At 41.3% G+C, this 15,584-nt stretch overlaps 1 protein-coding gene across 4 annotated transcripts in view; it reads right to left on the bottom strand.

Annotated features, from left to right (window-relative positions):
• The window catches only part of si:dkey-12l12.1 (uncharacterized), a 28,266-nt gene continuing 12,682 nt past the window's right edge, over positions 1-15,584 (bottom strand). The window contains exons 2-8 of one of the 4 annotated variants that reach the window (XM_021562997.3): positions 7,196-7,399; positions 3,807-3,872; positions 3,394-3,426; positions 1,666-1,794; positions 1,134-1,247; positions 585-692; positions 1-365 (exon numbers count right to left, since the gene is read on the bottom strand). In XM_021562997.3, the coding sequence (XP_021418672.2) occupies positions 303-365; positions 585-692; positions 1,134-1,247; positions 1,666-1,794; positions 3,394-3,426; positions 3,807-3,872; positions 7,196-7,330 (648 nt within the window). In that variant the 5' untranslated portion in view covers positions 7,331-7,399 and the 3' untranslated portion in view covers positions 1-302. The remainder of the gene's footprint in view (positions 366-584; positions 693-1,133; positions 1,248-1,665; positions 1,795-3,393; positions 3,427-3,806; positions 3,873-7,195; positions 7,400-15,584) is intronic. The other 3 variants (XM_021562999.3, XM_021563000.3, XM_021563001.3) reach the window with 3 other exon arrangements.

Below are 15,584 nucleotides of genomic sequence, written 5' to 3'. Positions count from 1 at the left end.
TACAATACAAGTTTACTTTATTTAAACCTGATAATATGCACAGTTGCCAAATAATCACCATCGACCAACGACAACGACAACAAATAGCTATAATAAAAGAGAATATTAAAGGAGTTCTCAAAAGTATTGTAAGTATACTTGTCCTCAGGGATGTGTTTCCATTATATATATTACATTATTGTTAAATTGAAAAAATGACAAAACCAATATGTTTACAAAGAGAAGAAGATATAAAATACAGTTTATGAACTATTGAAGCAGTAGCACTTCCGCAAAGTCCCTTGTTTCGTTTAATGAAATGTTTATGAACAAACAATTCTCTTGGTCTGTTTCTTCTTCTGTGGGCTCCTCTTGGGCCTTTGTCCCTGGTGAAAGAATCAAACATTTAGTTTAGATTAGAGTGACAAATCAGACGGAGGTGAATTTAACACAACAGGTTTGAAACTATTTTTTGTGTTAGCGATTTTTAACTATTCTTAACATGCTTGGAAGCAGAATTTCTCCCTGGTCACAAAAAAAGTGATTGATTGGTTTATTGACTCAGGTGGGGGTGAGGGACACGTGGAGGGGGACATTGGCCTCACCAAGGGTTCAGGTTTGTCTGGGACGTCCATAGCGGAGTACACTCCTGTTCGTCCTCTTGGCTTCCCTTTCTTCTTCTCCTTCTGCAGCTGCCTCCGTACTCTGGTTACCTGGAAGAACAACAACATGACGTAAGACTTCAATGATACAATGTTGAATGCAGGTCGACTAAGTATCGCTAAGATAGCATCTCCATAACTCCTGCTGAAACTTAGGCTGTCCTAATATGGACAGCGGACGTGTATTTCATTAAATCTTTATTTGACTAGGCAAGTCAGTTAAGAACAAATTCTTATTTACAATGACAGCCTAACAAACCCTAACCCGGACGAGGCTGGGCCAATTGGGACTCCCAATCACGGGCGGTTGTGACACAGCCTGGAATCGAACCAGGGTCTGTAGTGACACCTCTAGCACTGAGACGCAGTGCCTTAGACCACTGCGCCACTCGGGAGCCCATATCTCATGTCGGCAGTGTGTTTGAGAATTTCACTAAACAAAAATGTTTACGTGATGGTCTGCTCCTGGGTTGTCATGGCAATGTTGTATACCTGTATGGTGGCGCTGGGGTTGTTGCTGAGCAGAGAAAAAGATCCCACTCTGGATTTAGGCTTGTTCTTCTTCTTGGTCCCAGACTGGCCCAAGTGTCTCCTGGCCCGCTCTGTCTGGAGGAACAACATTCCCGGGGGATCATTTAGAAACTAAAAGTGGCCCGGCTACTGTACATTAAAAACAGGAGTCTGTTGAAGGGAGGATGGCTCATAATAATGGCTGGAATGGATTCATAGAACGGGTATCAAACACATGGAAACCATGTGTTTGATGTGTTTGATACGGTTCCATTTATTCCGTCTCAGACATTACAATGAGCCCTTCCTATTTAAAATGACATTAGCCACCACTGTAGCATACCAAGGGCTTCAAGAAAACAACTCGGGATAAGAAACTACAGTACACCATCCATCACATTCTTTCTTATGCCGCTGTTTTTGGTGGGATCACAACAATTACAACACAACAGCCCCATTGGATCGTTTGAGACCTCTCCCTCTTGTTCGTCTCCCTCCCTGTCTCCAGCGTTACCTCAACTTGGATGAGTGTGTTGGGGAAGCCCTTAGTTGAGAAGGACCCAGGAAGGCTGGAGTGCTTCCCCAACTCTCTCTCCTGTCTGTCCAACGGCACGGCCGACAGTATGTTGTCATCCTTCCACCTCTATTCAGAAATAATTGAGGCATTGTTGATGAACATGGAGCCAGCACTGTGGCTTCAGCAATACAATAGTGTTGTATAACTACAGTATGTACAATGTAACACATTGCTGTAAATGTACAGCAAAATATTTACAGTTAGCTACTGTAATTCTATATTACAGTACAGAACCTTAAAGAGCAATGCATTATGGGGGAGGGGCTCATTGGCATTCCGCTACACTGTTGTAAAATTATTTTCTTTATTTTACAATAGAATTTTACAGTAAAGTACTGTATTACCTGTTTTGCTGTATATTTCTAGCAGCATACTGTGAATTATGGTGCATTTTGGGAAAATGTCGTGGATGAAGAAAGACTCTTGCTTATTAACATACTTAGAGGCATGCCTTCTACATGGAAATATGTATTGCATCCGCTAGTGAGAATGCTGTACCAATTAAACTGATATGTGGTAGTAGTGCCCAAACAATTAATGTGTATTAGGGGACAGATCAGAGTAGCAGCAAGTCTTAAACCTTTACTGGTTGAGTGTTTTGCCAAGTCATTTTGGTATATTTTACCCTGTAATCATGACCTGTTTGGAAGCCATTTTTTTGGCCTTTAGAAGTGCAAGTGATATAAAATGCCAAATATTCATAAATATGCTGTAAAATACAAATACCTAGCAGCCAACCTGCTTGCACCAATGTAATTAGTGAAATACCAATATTACAATTACAGTCGAATATACTTATTTAGTCTACAGCAGGCAAATGTTACTGTGTTGTACTGTATGATTGCTCTGATATTACAGTAACTTAAAAGAAGCTGGCGGCGAGTTATTGTGAATATTACAGTAACAAACGTGGCACTAGCAAGAGATGGGCAAGGATACTTCAAAAGGTATCTTGTTACAAATACACAACACCTTGAAGACCAATGTATTCTTAAGTACAACAACTTTCTCAGTAACGGTTACATAAACCTTTTACTTGCTATGACATGTTTTTTGTAATCAACATGTGTCTGCTAAATGACCAATGTCAATTTAAAAATGAACACTTGCAAAGCACACTGCTGGACATTGTGTAGTTATGCGGGCTACTTGCAAGTTTATTTTTGTATTAGAAAATACCAAATGTATGTATTCTTATTAAACTGTTACAAAATACATGAATTGTACTTCAGGCCAGTTAAATACAAAATAGATATTGAAACTATTCAAATACTCATATCAAATACGTGTAACAGAAATACTGCAGATCGTTGGAACTAGCTGCCTTCACTGTAAATCTGCAACAGTTTACTAACCACTGTTCTTCCAGTAATGCACTGTACATTCTAGAATGACAGCATGTTTGCTGTAGTCAGGTGTTACGGTAATATGCTGTAAATTTGTGTTTCAGTAAAGGTCCTGTAAATCTAAAGTAATTTACTGTCTTCTGTGATGCCAGTATTGTACTGTACATTTACAGCGACCTACCGGCTACTGTGCTGCCAGTAATTTACTGTAAAAATTACTGGACTTTTTTTTTTTTACAGTGTATAGTTCAAGTAGGCTAATTGGTTGTATTGTTTTGTTTTGCAGTTGTAAGGAGCAGGATTTATATAAATGTCTTACACCAAGTACAGATTGTGCCTCAAGTCGTCCTCTCTGTTGGGCAAAAGAAACATGTAAATAATGGGTTAATGCAATTTGGGAGAAAATAAATGCCTTTTATAAATGTTATCGTGTGTGTGTGTGTGTGTGTGTGTGCGCCTGCGAGTGTGTTGGTAAAGAGATATATAGTCCTATATCCTTTCTTATACACAGATGTCTGAGCAATGACTTTGGTGGATCTATATTTAACATCAACATTCAATATCTTGGGGCTAAGCGTTTGAGTTGCATGGATCTTCGTGTCTCGTTGGAATCATATTCCTCCCGGGGAGTTACCATACAGAGTGGAAAGCAGTCCAGTACAAGGCAGCAGTCCTCTGTGACAGAGAGCAGACTGTAACAGGATGTCTTTGTGGGGAGGGAGGCTCGTATACCTGTGGCTTTTTCTGGGTATGGGTCTCTCTTGGAGCAGATGGAATCAGCCGCAGAAGCCCATCCTTCTGAAGGAGAAGATCCTTTTAACAACATGTATTCTTTATTCCACGTACGTAATAATAACACCTCAACCCCACTCCTATGCAATTACTAAACAATTACTAAATTGATATGTTTACAACATGCTTGTATGTCGTTACTTGCAGAATTACATTCTGAGTAGAAAGGTATAACAGTAACTGAATGTAAAGTGTTACAATCGGACAATTGAGACAATTCATAAACCATATCCTGTCAGGATGAGTAAAGGAAAACAGTGACCATATTGTAGGAGTTCAGGCTTTACTAGAACAAAGAGGAACACAGAGTTCGTACTGTATGCCTTTTCACAGTGTACGTCCCCTCCTTAAACATACAGTGCATTTGGAAAGTATTCAGAGGCCTTGACTTTTTCCACAAATTGTTACGCTACAGCCTTATTCTATAATGGATTCAATTATTGTTTCCCCTCATCAATCTACACACAATACCCCATAATGACAAAGTGAAAAACGGTTTAGAATTTTTTGCAAATTTATAAAATAAAAAAATTGTAAACACCTTATTTACATAAGTATTCAGACCCTTTGCTATGATACTCGAAATTGAGCTCAGGTGCATCCTGTTTCCATTGATCATCCTTGAGATGTTTCTACAACCGGTGGAGTCCACCGGTGATAAATTAAATTCATTAGACATGATTTGGAAAGGCACAAGCCTGTCTATATAAGATCCCACAGTTGACAGTGCATGTCAGAGCAACAACCAAGCCATGAGGTCAAAAGGAATTGTCCGTAGAGCTCCAAGACAGGATTGTGTTGAGGTACAGATCTGGGGAAGGGTACCAAAACATGTCTGCAGCATTTAAGGTCCCCAAGAACCCAGTGGCCTCCATCATTGTTACATGGATGAAATTTGGAACCACCAAGACTCTAACAGAGTTTCAGAGTTCCTCTATGGAGAGGGGAGAACCTTCCAGAAGGACAACCATCTCTGCAGCACTCCACCAATCAGGCCTTTATGGTAGAGAGACCAGACGGAAGCCACTCTTCAGTAGAAGGCACATGACAGCCCAACAGGACAACGACCCTAAGCACACAGCCAAGACAACACTTTGGGACAAGTCTCTGAATGTCCTTGAGTGGCCCAGCCAGAGCCCGGACTTGAACCCAATCTAACCAATCCAATCTAATCTCTGGAGAGACCTAAAAATAGCTGTTCAGCGATGCTCCCCTTCCAAACTGATAGAGCTTGAGAGGATCTGTAGAGAAGAATGGGAGAAACTCCCCAAATACAGATGTGCCAAGCTTGTAGGGATACCCAAGAAGACTCGAGGCTGTAATCGCTGCCAAAGGTGCTTCAACAAAATATTTGCAAACATTTCTAAAAACCTGTTTTTTACTTTGTCATTATGGGGTATTTTGTGTAAATTGATGAAGAATAAAATATATTTACTCATTTTAAAATAAGTCTGTAACGTAACAAAATGTGGAAAAAGTAAAGAGGCCTGAATACTTTCCGAATGCTCTGTATCTCTCCCTGGAGAAACTTCTGTTGTCCTAATATAGACACAATACTTTGTACAAAGGTCATGCCCTGTATCCACTTCACACTCAGTGCACAAAGTGTGCTCTTCAGGGTCACGTATCCCTCATTACATGGAGGCGCCATGTTCTTTTTTTATTTATCTAGCACTTTCTGTATAGTCCATTTTGTTCTGTGCTAGTTGTTGACGAGCACCATGAACTAACCCTGGTAATGTATTATGTTCCATTATCTACATTCACGATGACATTGGTGGGAAAAAGCACAGGCAAATAAACTCAGCATTGAGTTCAATTCAACTTTTAAAGAAATAATAGATTTCTTCAATAATGCTGCCTAAGGCAACTGGGAATTCCAACCACATCTGAAGTTTAAATAATTGCACGTACTGTAATAGTGTAATTACACACAAAACACATAAAACCTATATTTCCCACGCGGTAAAGAATACTAGACTCAGTCTTCCACATTGTTGGTGAAAATCCTCTTTTGAGGAATGAATGCTGCATCTTTCATTTTGTATTTTATTTAACCTTTATTTTTATCAGGCAGTTAAACTGAGACCAATGTCTCTTTTACAGATGAGAATTACAGAAATGACAGAACTTAACACATCAAAATGCAATGAGAAAGAAAATCTTTCATACATCTGCTGTATGTATTGGCCAGATGAAGGTAACTGCTTTGGACAGAACATGGGGAATGTCCACAAAGAATGTCGACCGCAAATATGGCAGCTCAAACGGCTCTGTGGCCACATTAAAAGTCTGCAGAGAGTTTGTTCCATTGAGGGTAATAGAATAGGTTACAATGAAACTTTGTTCCTGACTAAAATAAGTGTATGTTTCCAGGTTACTGGAATGTTTAACTCTATTTAAATCCATGCATGTGTTCCATCCAAAATAGGACATGCTCAGCCACCATACCACTGTGTCACACACACACACACGCACACACACTTTCAAAAAAAATGCTGGATTGTTTGGTTGACCCAACTGCTAGGTTGCATGCGTTGGGTCACTTAGTTAGGTTGTTTTCTTTAAAAAAAAACTGCTGGGTTATTGATGCTGGGTGCTGGGTTATTGGTGCTGGGTTATTGAGATATGACCCCAGCGGGTCAGCTCAGAAGACTAGAGGCATAGCTTAGTAGTGGCGTGGATTTCAGATAGTTATTTTTGGCAACCAGTGAGAGTAAATGTAATTGCAGCTCATCTGTTCTGTTGTTATCAGATGTTAAGGTTGAACACTGACACTTTTGAAGCTTTAATGAGGCTTACACAAGTGTATGAGTTCCTCAAGAGTCCCAGTGTTGGGATATGCAAAGAAAAGATCTCTCAACATTGTATCTCAATGTTGGCATATGTAAATAAAATATATTATGACATTTGCAGTGTAAAACGTAACATAATGAACATGAATGACATGTACTCTTCCAGGTAGCCAAAAACAATTATCTGAAAGCCACGAAAGTTATTCACGCAACCCAACTGGCTGGGTCAAAATAACCCAGCATGTGTTTTGTCCAGTATTTACCCAGTGCTGGGTCACCAAATAACCCAAAGTGGGTTGTTTTTAACTCAGCACACACTCAATGGAAACACAAGAGCATTCATAGCAGTTATTGGCTTCCTTTGGCTTCTGAGCTAATGTTGCTACTGCAGAGTCTGGGGAAATGTTAGCTTGTAAAAAAACAAAAAAACTTGTCTAGCACCAACACTTCTGAACTCCATCTACCTGACCAAATGAGCTCCTCCACAAAACACAACAAACCTACAACTGTAACCTGGGGGCCCCAATCCCTTACCTTTCCTCCGGTGGTCTGCCCATTAACACAGTCTTCCACCGGTGATGTCCCAGTGCAGTCTGCACCACGTGTGAGCTGGAGAAAGCTGCCCTGCAGACAGAGCAGACTGAGGCACACCCAAAGAGCAGCTTCCATGATGGTGCAGGTCCAGGGACTGAGGCCCAGCCCCCGTCAGCCCCCTGTTTTATACCATCCGCTCCTAACCTAATGAGGACCAGATGCAGAAGAACAGAGGAAGGGGGGGGGGCATGCCAGCTTCAGCTTCACACAGACAAACAGGATCGCACCACACCGCAGCCCAGCGTTCTACGCCAGCTAGCGGTTCTGCGGTTCTCCAAAAACATGTCAGCCATCTGAAGGGCCTCTCCCAATAACCACCCCCACCTCCCCTGTACCAGTCTGGACGGCGCATGAAAGTCATTTTCCACTGATGCTTTAAAAATTGTCACATACTGTAACGAGAGCGAGAGAGAGAGAGATTGAGAGAGAGAGAGACAGAGAGAGATTGAGAGAGAGAGAGAGAAAATCAGTAAAACAAGGTAAGTCAAACCTCTTATGACAGCACTTGAGAGATTGGTGGCTCACTTTAAGGATATCCAGGAAAAGAGAAGAAGATTTGAGTTGGTTTCACATGTTGATCTGCCAGAGATAAAGTTCTGGGTTTATAGTGCTCTACCTCGCCCTAGTGAAATAAATGTATGTATATATTTTCATGTGGTTCTTTATCCCAGACGGACCCTCTAAACCCTTTCTGTTGGTTTGGACCACACATAAACTTTGCTTACACTTTGAGCTAACGTGTGTTTTGTGATCTGATCAATATGATCCAGTTTGATCAAGGTTTGTCACGTCTATTAAAATGTGTCTCTCATTCATTCGCCGTGTCTGCATTGTGACCACATTAGCTGGTGCCTCCCTGTATGCAAATTATTTGACAGATAGTCTTTCAAAATAATCTGGATGTATTTATTTTAACATAGTTACTGATGCCATAAATCAATGGCGCTACCTGTCAATGATTTTAGAGGCCAGTATAATGATGAATTAAATGGTTTGACCATCCAGATCTGTTCACACTTGATTGATATCCAGATGCAATGCGTGCCTTGCTACATCTGGAGGAGGTAAGGAACATCTGATCACAATCCGATCAGAATGTGTATTTTAACCGTCTACACCTGTCTTAAAATGTGGACAATATCAGGACAAAGGGTGTATCTTAGCACCATGTATAAACAGGGCTATACTATAGTCTTTCATTTCCAGAAGTACATCAACAGATGTAAGGGGTTTGTCTACAGTAAGTCACAATGGGCAGTTGTAAGGAAACTGCAGTGCTGGTACATTTGCTAACACATTATTTATGCTGGTGTTTTTTTTGTCCCATTTCGATTTCTTTCGATATTTTGTTTGTATAAAAATAAAAAAAATTGGCAAGCATGTGGCTGTGTCCAAGTAGAGTGAATGATTGTAAGGGGGCCTGTCTGGAAGTTTTATTTGGTCTATAAAAACCAAACATGCCCTAATGGATGATTGTTCCTATGTGAAAATTGCAGGAGAATACAGTAAGGACCCTGTTTGAAGGAAGGTGTATGAAAGGATGGAAAGAGTGAGTGCGTAAGTGAGGAAGGAAGGAAAGAGGGGTATTTATCCTTCTATCCATGTTCCTCTTAAAAATGAGGTACAAATTGAGCAATGATTGGAAAATACTGAACATAGTGTAAGTTTATATCCTGACGAGTCGATTGATGCACCTGTCAATCTAATGAACATAATAAAAAAATCCCCATCAAAATCCGTGTTTTTTTAACTAGAGATACCGCGTCTGCAATGGAAAGTGGCAGAGCTACGGCACTGTTTGTCAGACCAAGTAGACATTCCGAAAATCAGTCTTCTCACAAAAAACATGTATGGAGGGAAAATGTATGGAGTAAAAAGTACACTATTTTTTTTTAGGAATGTGGTGAAGTAAAAGTAGTAAAAAATATAAATAGTAACGTAAAGATACCCCAAAAAAACGACTTAAGTAGTACTTTAAAGTACTTTACACCACTGCCTGGTATCGATTAAAAAAATGAATGGAAGTATGGAAGTAGTTTTGTGCCATCAAATAAAAGGGGTTAATATGTGTCCAAAAATATATATATTTCATGAGCTTTCTTATATATCCTTGATATAGGACAGACACTTCAAAACCTTATTCCTTATGATGTATTTTTTGACTGTTTGTTTTGCCATTTATGAATGTGTTATTCAATGCGTTTCTATGGACTATAGTAGTAATGGCCAGGGTAGCCTAGTGGTTAGAGCGTTGGACTAGTAACCGGAAGGTTGCGAGTTCAAACCCCCGAGCTGACAAGGTACAAATCTGTCGTTCTGCCCTTGAACAGGCAGTTAACCCACTGTTCCCAGGCCGTCATTGAAAATAAGAATTTGTTCTTAACTGACTTGCCTGGTTAAATAAAGGTAAAATAAAATAAAAAAATATATATATACAGTGCCTTGCGAAAGTATTCGGCCCCCTTGAACTTTGCGACCTTTTGCCACATTTCAGGCTTCAAACATAAAGATATAAAACTGTATTTTGTTGTGAAGAATCAACAAGTGGGACATAATCATGAAGTGGAACGACATTTATTGGATATTTCAAACTTTTTTAACAAATCAAAAACTGAAAAATTGGGCGTGCAAAATTATTCAGCCCCCTTAAGTTAATACTTTGTAGCGCCACCTTTTGCTGCGATTACAGCTGTAAGTCGCTTGGGGTATGTCTCTATCAGTTTTGCACATCGAGAGACTGACATTTTTTCCCCATTCCTCCTTGCAAAACAGCTCGAGCTCAGTGAGGTTGGATGGAGAGCATTTGTGAACAGCAGTTTTCAGTTCTTTCCACAGATTCTCGATTGGATTCAGGTCTGGACTTTGACTTGGCCATTCTAACACCTGGATATGTTTATTTTTGAACCATTCCATTGTAGATTTTGCTTTATGTTTTGGATCATTGTCTTGTTGGAAGACAAATCTCCGTCCCTTTTTATGGATATCTTTAAGAAATGGCTTTCTTCTTGCCAATCTTCCATAAAGGCCAGATTTGTGCAATATACTTATACATAGGATTGTTGTCCTATGGACAGAGTCTCCCACCTCAGCTGTAGATCTCTGCAGTTCATCCAGAGTGATCATGGGCCTCTTGGCTGCATCTCTGATCAGTCTTCTCCTTGTATGAGCTAAAAGTTTAGAGGGACGGCCAGGTCTTGGTAGATTTGCAGTGGTCTGATACTCCTTCCATTTCAATATTATCGCTTGCACAGTGCTCCTTGGGATGTTTAAAGCTTGGGAAATCTTTTTGTATCCAAATCTTTAAGCTTTAAACTTCTTCACAACAGTATCTCGGACCTGCCTGGTGTGTTCCTTGTTCTTCATGATGCTCTCTGCGCTTTTGACGGACCTCTGAGACTATCACAGTGCAGGTGCATTTATACGGAGACTTGATCGGCAGTCGACGTCACAGGCTTTCTAGCCATTGCTGCTCCATTTTTCATGTATCCATTTGTTTTGTCTTGTTCCCTGCACACCTGGTTTTCATTCCCCAATCAATCTACATGTATTTCTTCCTCTGTTCCCCGTCATGTCTTTGTGTAAGATTGTTTGTGTTACGTGTGTATTGTTGATGCGCCAGACTGGCTCGTTTTTTTCCTGTGTTATTTTTCATGAAGATGGTTATTGTTAAACATAATTCTTGTGACTATTTTGCGCGTTTTGCACTTTTGCCTAAATAAAGTGTGCGCCTGTTCACAAATCTCTGCTCTCCTGCACCTGACTTCGCTACCAGTACGCACGCACACATCGCACACATCTGACACCCTCTGTATTTTCAAGTATTGTGGTGGCATCATCATGTTATGCTTGTCATCAGCAGCGACTGGGGAGTATGTCAGGATCAAAATAAATATTACATGGAGCCAAGCCCAGGTAATAAGTTAGACGAAAATCCACCTCTGTATTCTGAACACCTAACCCTGGGATAGAGTTGTAGACAATTACACAAATGTTCATGCCAAAAATACACCAGATGGCTTTTTGAGTGGTATAGTCTTAATGCTAACTTAAATGTGCTTACAAATCTGAGACAATATTTGAATATTGCTGTCTATAAATTATTCCCAAGAATGTTTGCTGAGCTTGAGCAATTTTGACAAACGCAATGTATTTATGTTGCCCTAAGAGTGTTGGAGAATCCTATTCAAAATGATTGACAGCTCTAATGGCTGCCAAAGGTGCTTCCACCAAGCATTAACTCTGGGGTGTGAAGACATATGCAATCAAGACATATTTGTTATTTTATTTTCTATTACTTTCTTTCACTTGTGGAGCAAGTTCTGTAGATTTGTAGGATTTAAAAAAAATATATATTTTACATTTTAAGGCAGCAAAATGTGAAGACTGTGTACAGTCTCACTAGGTGGGTGTACACTTTCACTAGGCCCTGTATACATGATATGCCAAATAGGTGGTACCTGACAGGTAAGCATGGGAAAATAGAAACAAATAAGGTACAGGTAGGACTCTGATATTAGTGATGAAGTGTTTCTCTTCTTTACTAAGCATAAATACTGGAGGACTGGAGATCGACTGACAGTCCAGCAAAGGGAGACATGGCAGAGTGAAAAACAATGGCAATTTCGGAAGCCTTGCTTAGACTGGAATGTAACCCAAGTGAACTATGAAAACTCAAACATGCATTTTATGAGGGCTAACCGTACAATTGACTCTATTATTGTATTACTTGCTACATTTTTTTATGTTTCATCTAACATGCACTTACCATCCATCAGTTTGACAATAGTTGGAAGGGAACTTGCTTTTGTTTTGGAAAGGGAATCAAGACACATTTTGGGTTATGTATTCACATACTGCACATACTTATATTCGCCATGTCAACAAACTCTGCAGGGCAAAAAGAAGGTTTCTTTTTGAATGCTTTCAGGCAACAGGAAGGAAGTGAGACATCTCCTTTGGGAGACCATCCATTCTCCCCATGCAGCGTAGGCCTGTTCAGTGTGAGATGGATAGTGGTGGGCTGGTGCTGAAAGACTGTGGCAGGATGTGGTTTACTGTGCAATCTCACTGCAAATGGAAAGCAAATGGATATAAATCAGTCTGTGTAGGTCTGTGTGTGTCTGTGTGTCTGTGTGTGTGTGTACACCCGTGTGTGAGTGTGTATTTACTTGGCTCTTTGAGGCTATGAGAGGGCTCCCAATGGAAAGTGAATTGGTCCAGCTATGGTCAATGAGCCCCCTGGTGCCTCTAGGCATAAGCTCTCCCAGCCAGCCCTCTATTTGGCTCACCATACTCTGCCGGCCACAGAATGGCACCATCCACTCTAAATGCCATTGCTGTGTGTGTGTGCATGCATGTGTGTAAAGAGCAAGAGCATTAACAGTTCTGGCCTGGTGTGCCTCAGCCCTGTTTGTGTTGTGCAGGTACTAATCCCAGTATAGCCTACTCAGGTTTTTAAGCTAACACCCTTTTCTCTCTTCCCTTTTTTTTGCAGGCCCCTGTTTGCAGCCTCGGCTAGCGTCTGGCTCGTGAGTCGGGAATCACAATCAATATTCCTCCGAAGAGCTGTGTCACTTTTTGCGAGTGGCTACTACCCGCAGAGGTGTGAGAGGAGCGTGAATCCCGTAGCCTCCTTTCAGGAGGGGAAAAAAAAGAAGAGAAACTCAAGGACGAGCCTGAAAGAAAACACACGGCACAGGCGTATGTGGCATAATTTGTGCATCCGTCATTGGAAAAGGGGAGCTTGTTGTCTCGCCCTCTCTTTCAACATCACCTCTGTGACTATGCCTGTGCCCCTACGCCAGCGAGTTTGGTGGACTGAGACTAATTGTCAAAGTTGGTATTGTAGTGTGCTTAAATACTCATCAATGGTTAGCTAACGTCCGTTCATTCATCTTGACACTAGCGTCTATGTTGCCTTCCTAGAATCAAAGTCCCCCTTTAGAACATCAGCAGTCTCCTCTCTCACAGACCACAGATGAAATCAGGCTCAGTTCCCATTCCGTTCCTTCTGACAGAACTACAAATGAGTTTCCAATTTGAGCGTGAATATGATAGTGAATCGTCCCTGGGAAGGGCCCATGGGCCCTGGTCGAAGGTAGTGTGCTATGTTGGGAATAGAGGGTACCATTTGCGACGCAGCCAGAGATAGTACGAGAGAGTCCGGTTACCAGATTATTAATGAAGGGGTAATTTGTAGCAGCCGGGAGGCTCTGCTGGAATGTCATGATGTTCTGGTATTTCCCTGCCAGCCCCAAACATGTAGACATAAATCATTATTTCACTTCTATGTACTGCAGGGCCAGAGGGACACACACACACACACACACACACACACACACACTCTACCACTCTCAAAGTGAAGGTATCAGAGGGAGAGAGTTTACCCTTGGAGGCAATGGCTGTGTGTCTATCTCAGTCAATACTCAACACTCTTCAGAGCTGATGAATGTCTGTGTTTGCAGGTAATGACTCAGGGAGGAAAATTGTTATTAAACAATCGGACACATTTGAGTGATCTCTGGCATTATCCCTGCGTGTGTGTGTGTATGTGTGCAACAGACAGCGTGAAGGTCACGCCCCCTCACGATCTCCAACCAATTTATAAACCAGTCACTCTGCTGGCGTTACCATGGCAGCAAGGAGTTAAAGGCAAACAATGCCATTCAGGGTGGAAGGCAACCCTTTGATGAGAGGAGAGAGAAACATGGGGAGATGTGTAATACCCATCTATCTCCTGAGGAGAGATAGGATATGAAGAGGCAGTACTTTATATAATATACAAATCCCTTCATGGAGTTTCACTTTAACCTCTTACATGCACCACAAAAGATTGGTGCATGTAAGGGGGGGGGGGGGGGGGGGTAAATATCCAGGTGTTAACAAACACACATAGAAGGTTACATTTCCACCATGCAGAAATTCATTCCTTTCAGTGTTTGAATTGGACTGGAACACACTGATTACGGGCATTTCTAATTTTATACTGCTTGAGTACTGGCACCTCTTATAGAATATTGGCTTAAAATATGATGAGTACTGGCACCTAAATGTAAAAAGCACCTATTTCTTTCAACTTCAAGCACTGATTCCTAGGTGTCAAACAAAGCCTCTTTAGAATGTGCAGCACACATTACCATTAGTCAGTGTGTCAGTTGAGACAGCACAGAAATGGCAACTACTGAAATAAAGCAACGTTGTCATTTCACAGGGGAACGACTGAGAATGGCCCTCTTCCTCCCCGTAAATCTGATTGTCTGTGTGTGTGTGTGTGTTCCATTTCAGAGCTGAACCGAAACTGTCTGTCATATAGTCTGATACAGTACGCCGTCTGCATGCTAAAAATGGCGTAGTTTCCTGGTCTCATCTATTTCAAACAACATGGTATTCTACTGTATCTTTATTCGATAGTTTGTGTCTGCTTAGAATAAGACTATTCCTTAGAAGAAGAATATTCCCCTCGCAAAATAGTCCTCCTGAGACTGAAGCTGTCCTAATATGGATACTGCACATTAGTTGCATTATTTCAAAACAGGACAGAGGATTTTTTTTTTTACAACGTTGAATCAGTTTGATTAACCATGTTCAATTCGCGTGGTTGTTAAGTGTACCTGCCTCTTGCTCCGTGGATGAGTGTGAGCAGCTGTTGGAGGACTGTTAAGAAACAGTTTGGCAGAGATCTGGGTGAAAATCAACAGCCCGTAGATGACAAGGCAACCTGTTCCGAATTCGTCAGCAGCACACAGTTCCTAATGCCGCCCAAGAATTCTCCATATTTATTCAGTTTTCCCATGGAGTTCTAAAAATGAATGGACATCATTAGACGGAGAGATACATAAGTGTCTCGGGTGTATGAATTGCACGTTTCTCCGGTATTCTATCTGTCAACAAGGAGCTGTTGGCACATGAGCCCCTGATCGCAGACTCTACTCTTGGGCTAGTTGCTTGTTTGTATGGGTAATGGGTAATGACAAAGTGTTGCGCTTGATCTGAGCCTATCATTGAAATGTTGTGTGGCGCTAGCCAAACAAAGAGTGTGTTAGCAAACAGCTGTGGCTGGAGTAATATTGGCAGGCGAACTGTGTGGTACTTGGCAAATTTACTGTCACTCATTCAAATATGTGTAATAAACACAGTGAGGTAGGTTAGGGGGGCACTTTCCTCTGACTAAGTCTGGAAGCCTGGGGAGACTCTCGATGTGTTGTCGTTTCCACGGAGGGGAAACAGACCCTGTTGTAGTAAAACCATGGGAGTTGTTACGAAGCTCAACTCAGCCATGTGCCTATCTCTGAATGACCACTTGCGAGCGTCATTCACCACTGAGTCACTC

This window comes from Oncorhynchus mykiss, chromosome 15 (genome assembly GCF_057628025.1).
Source record: "Oncorhynchus mykiss isolate SJ-2025 chromosome 15, ASM5762802v1, whole genome shotgun sequence".
Classification (NCBI taxonomy): Eukaryota; Metazoa; Chordata; class Actinopteri; order Salmoniformes; family Salmonidae; genus Oncorhynchus; species Oncorhynchus mykiss.
This window is presented reverse-complemented; position numbering and strand designations above follow the sequence as displayed.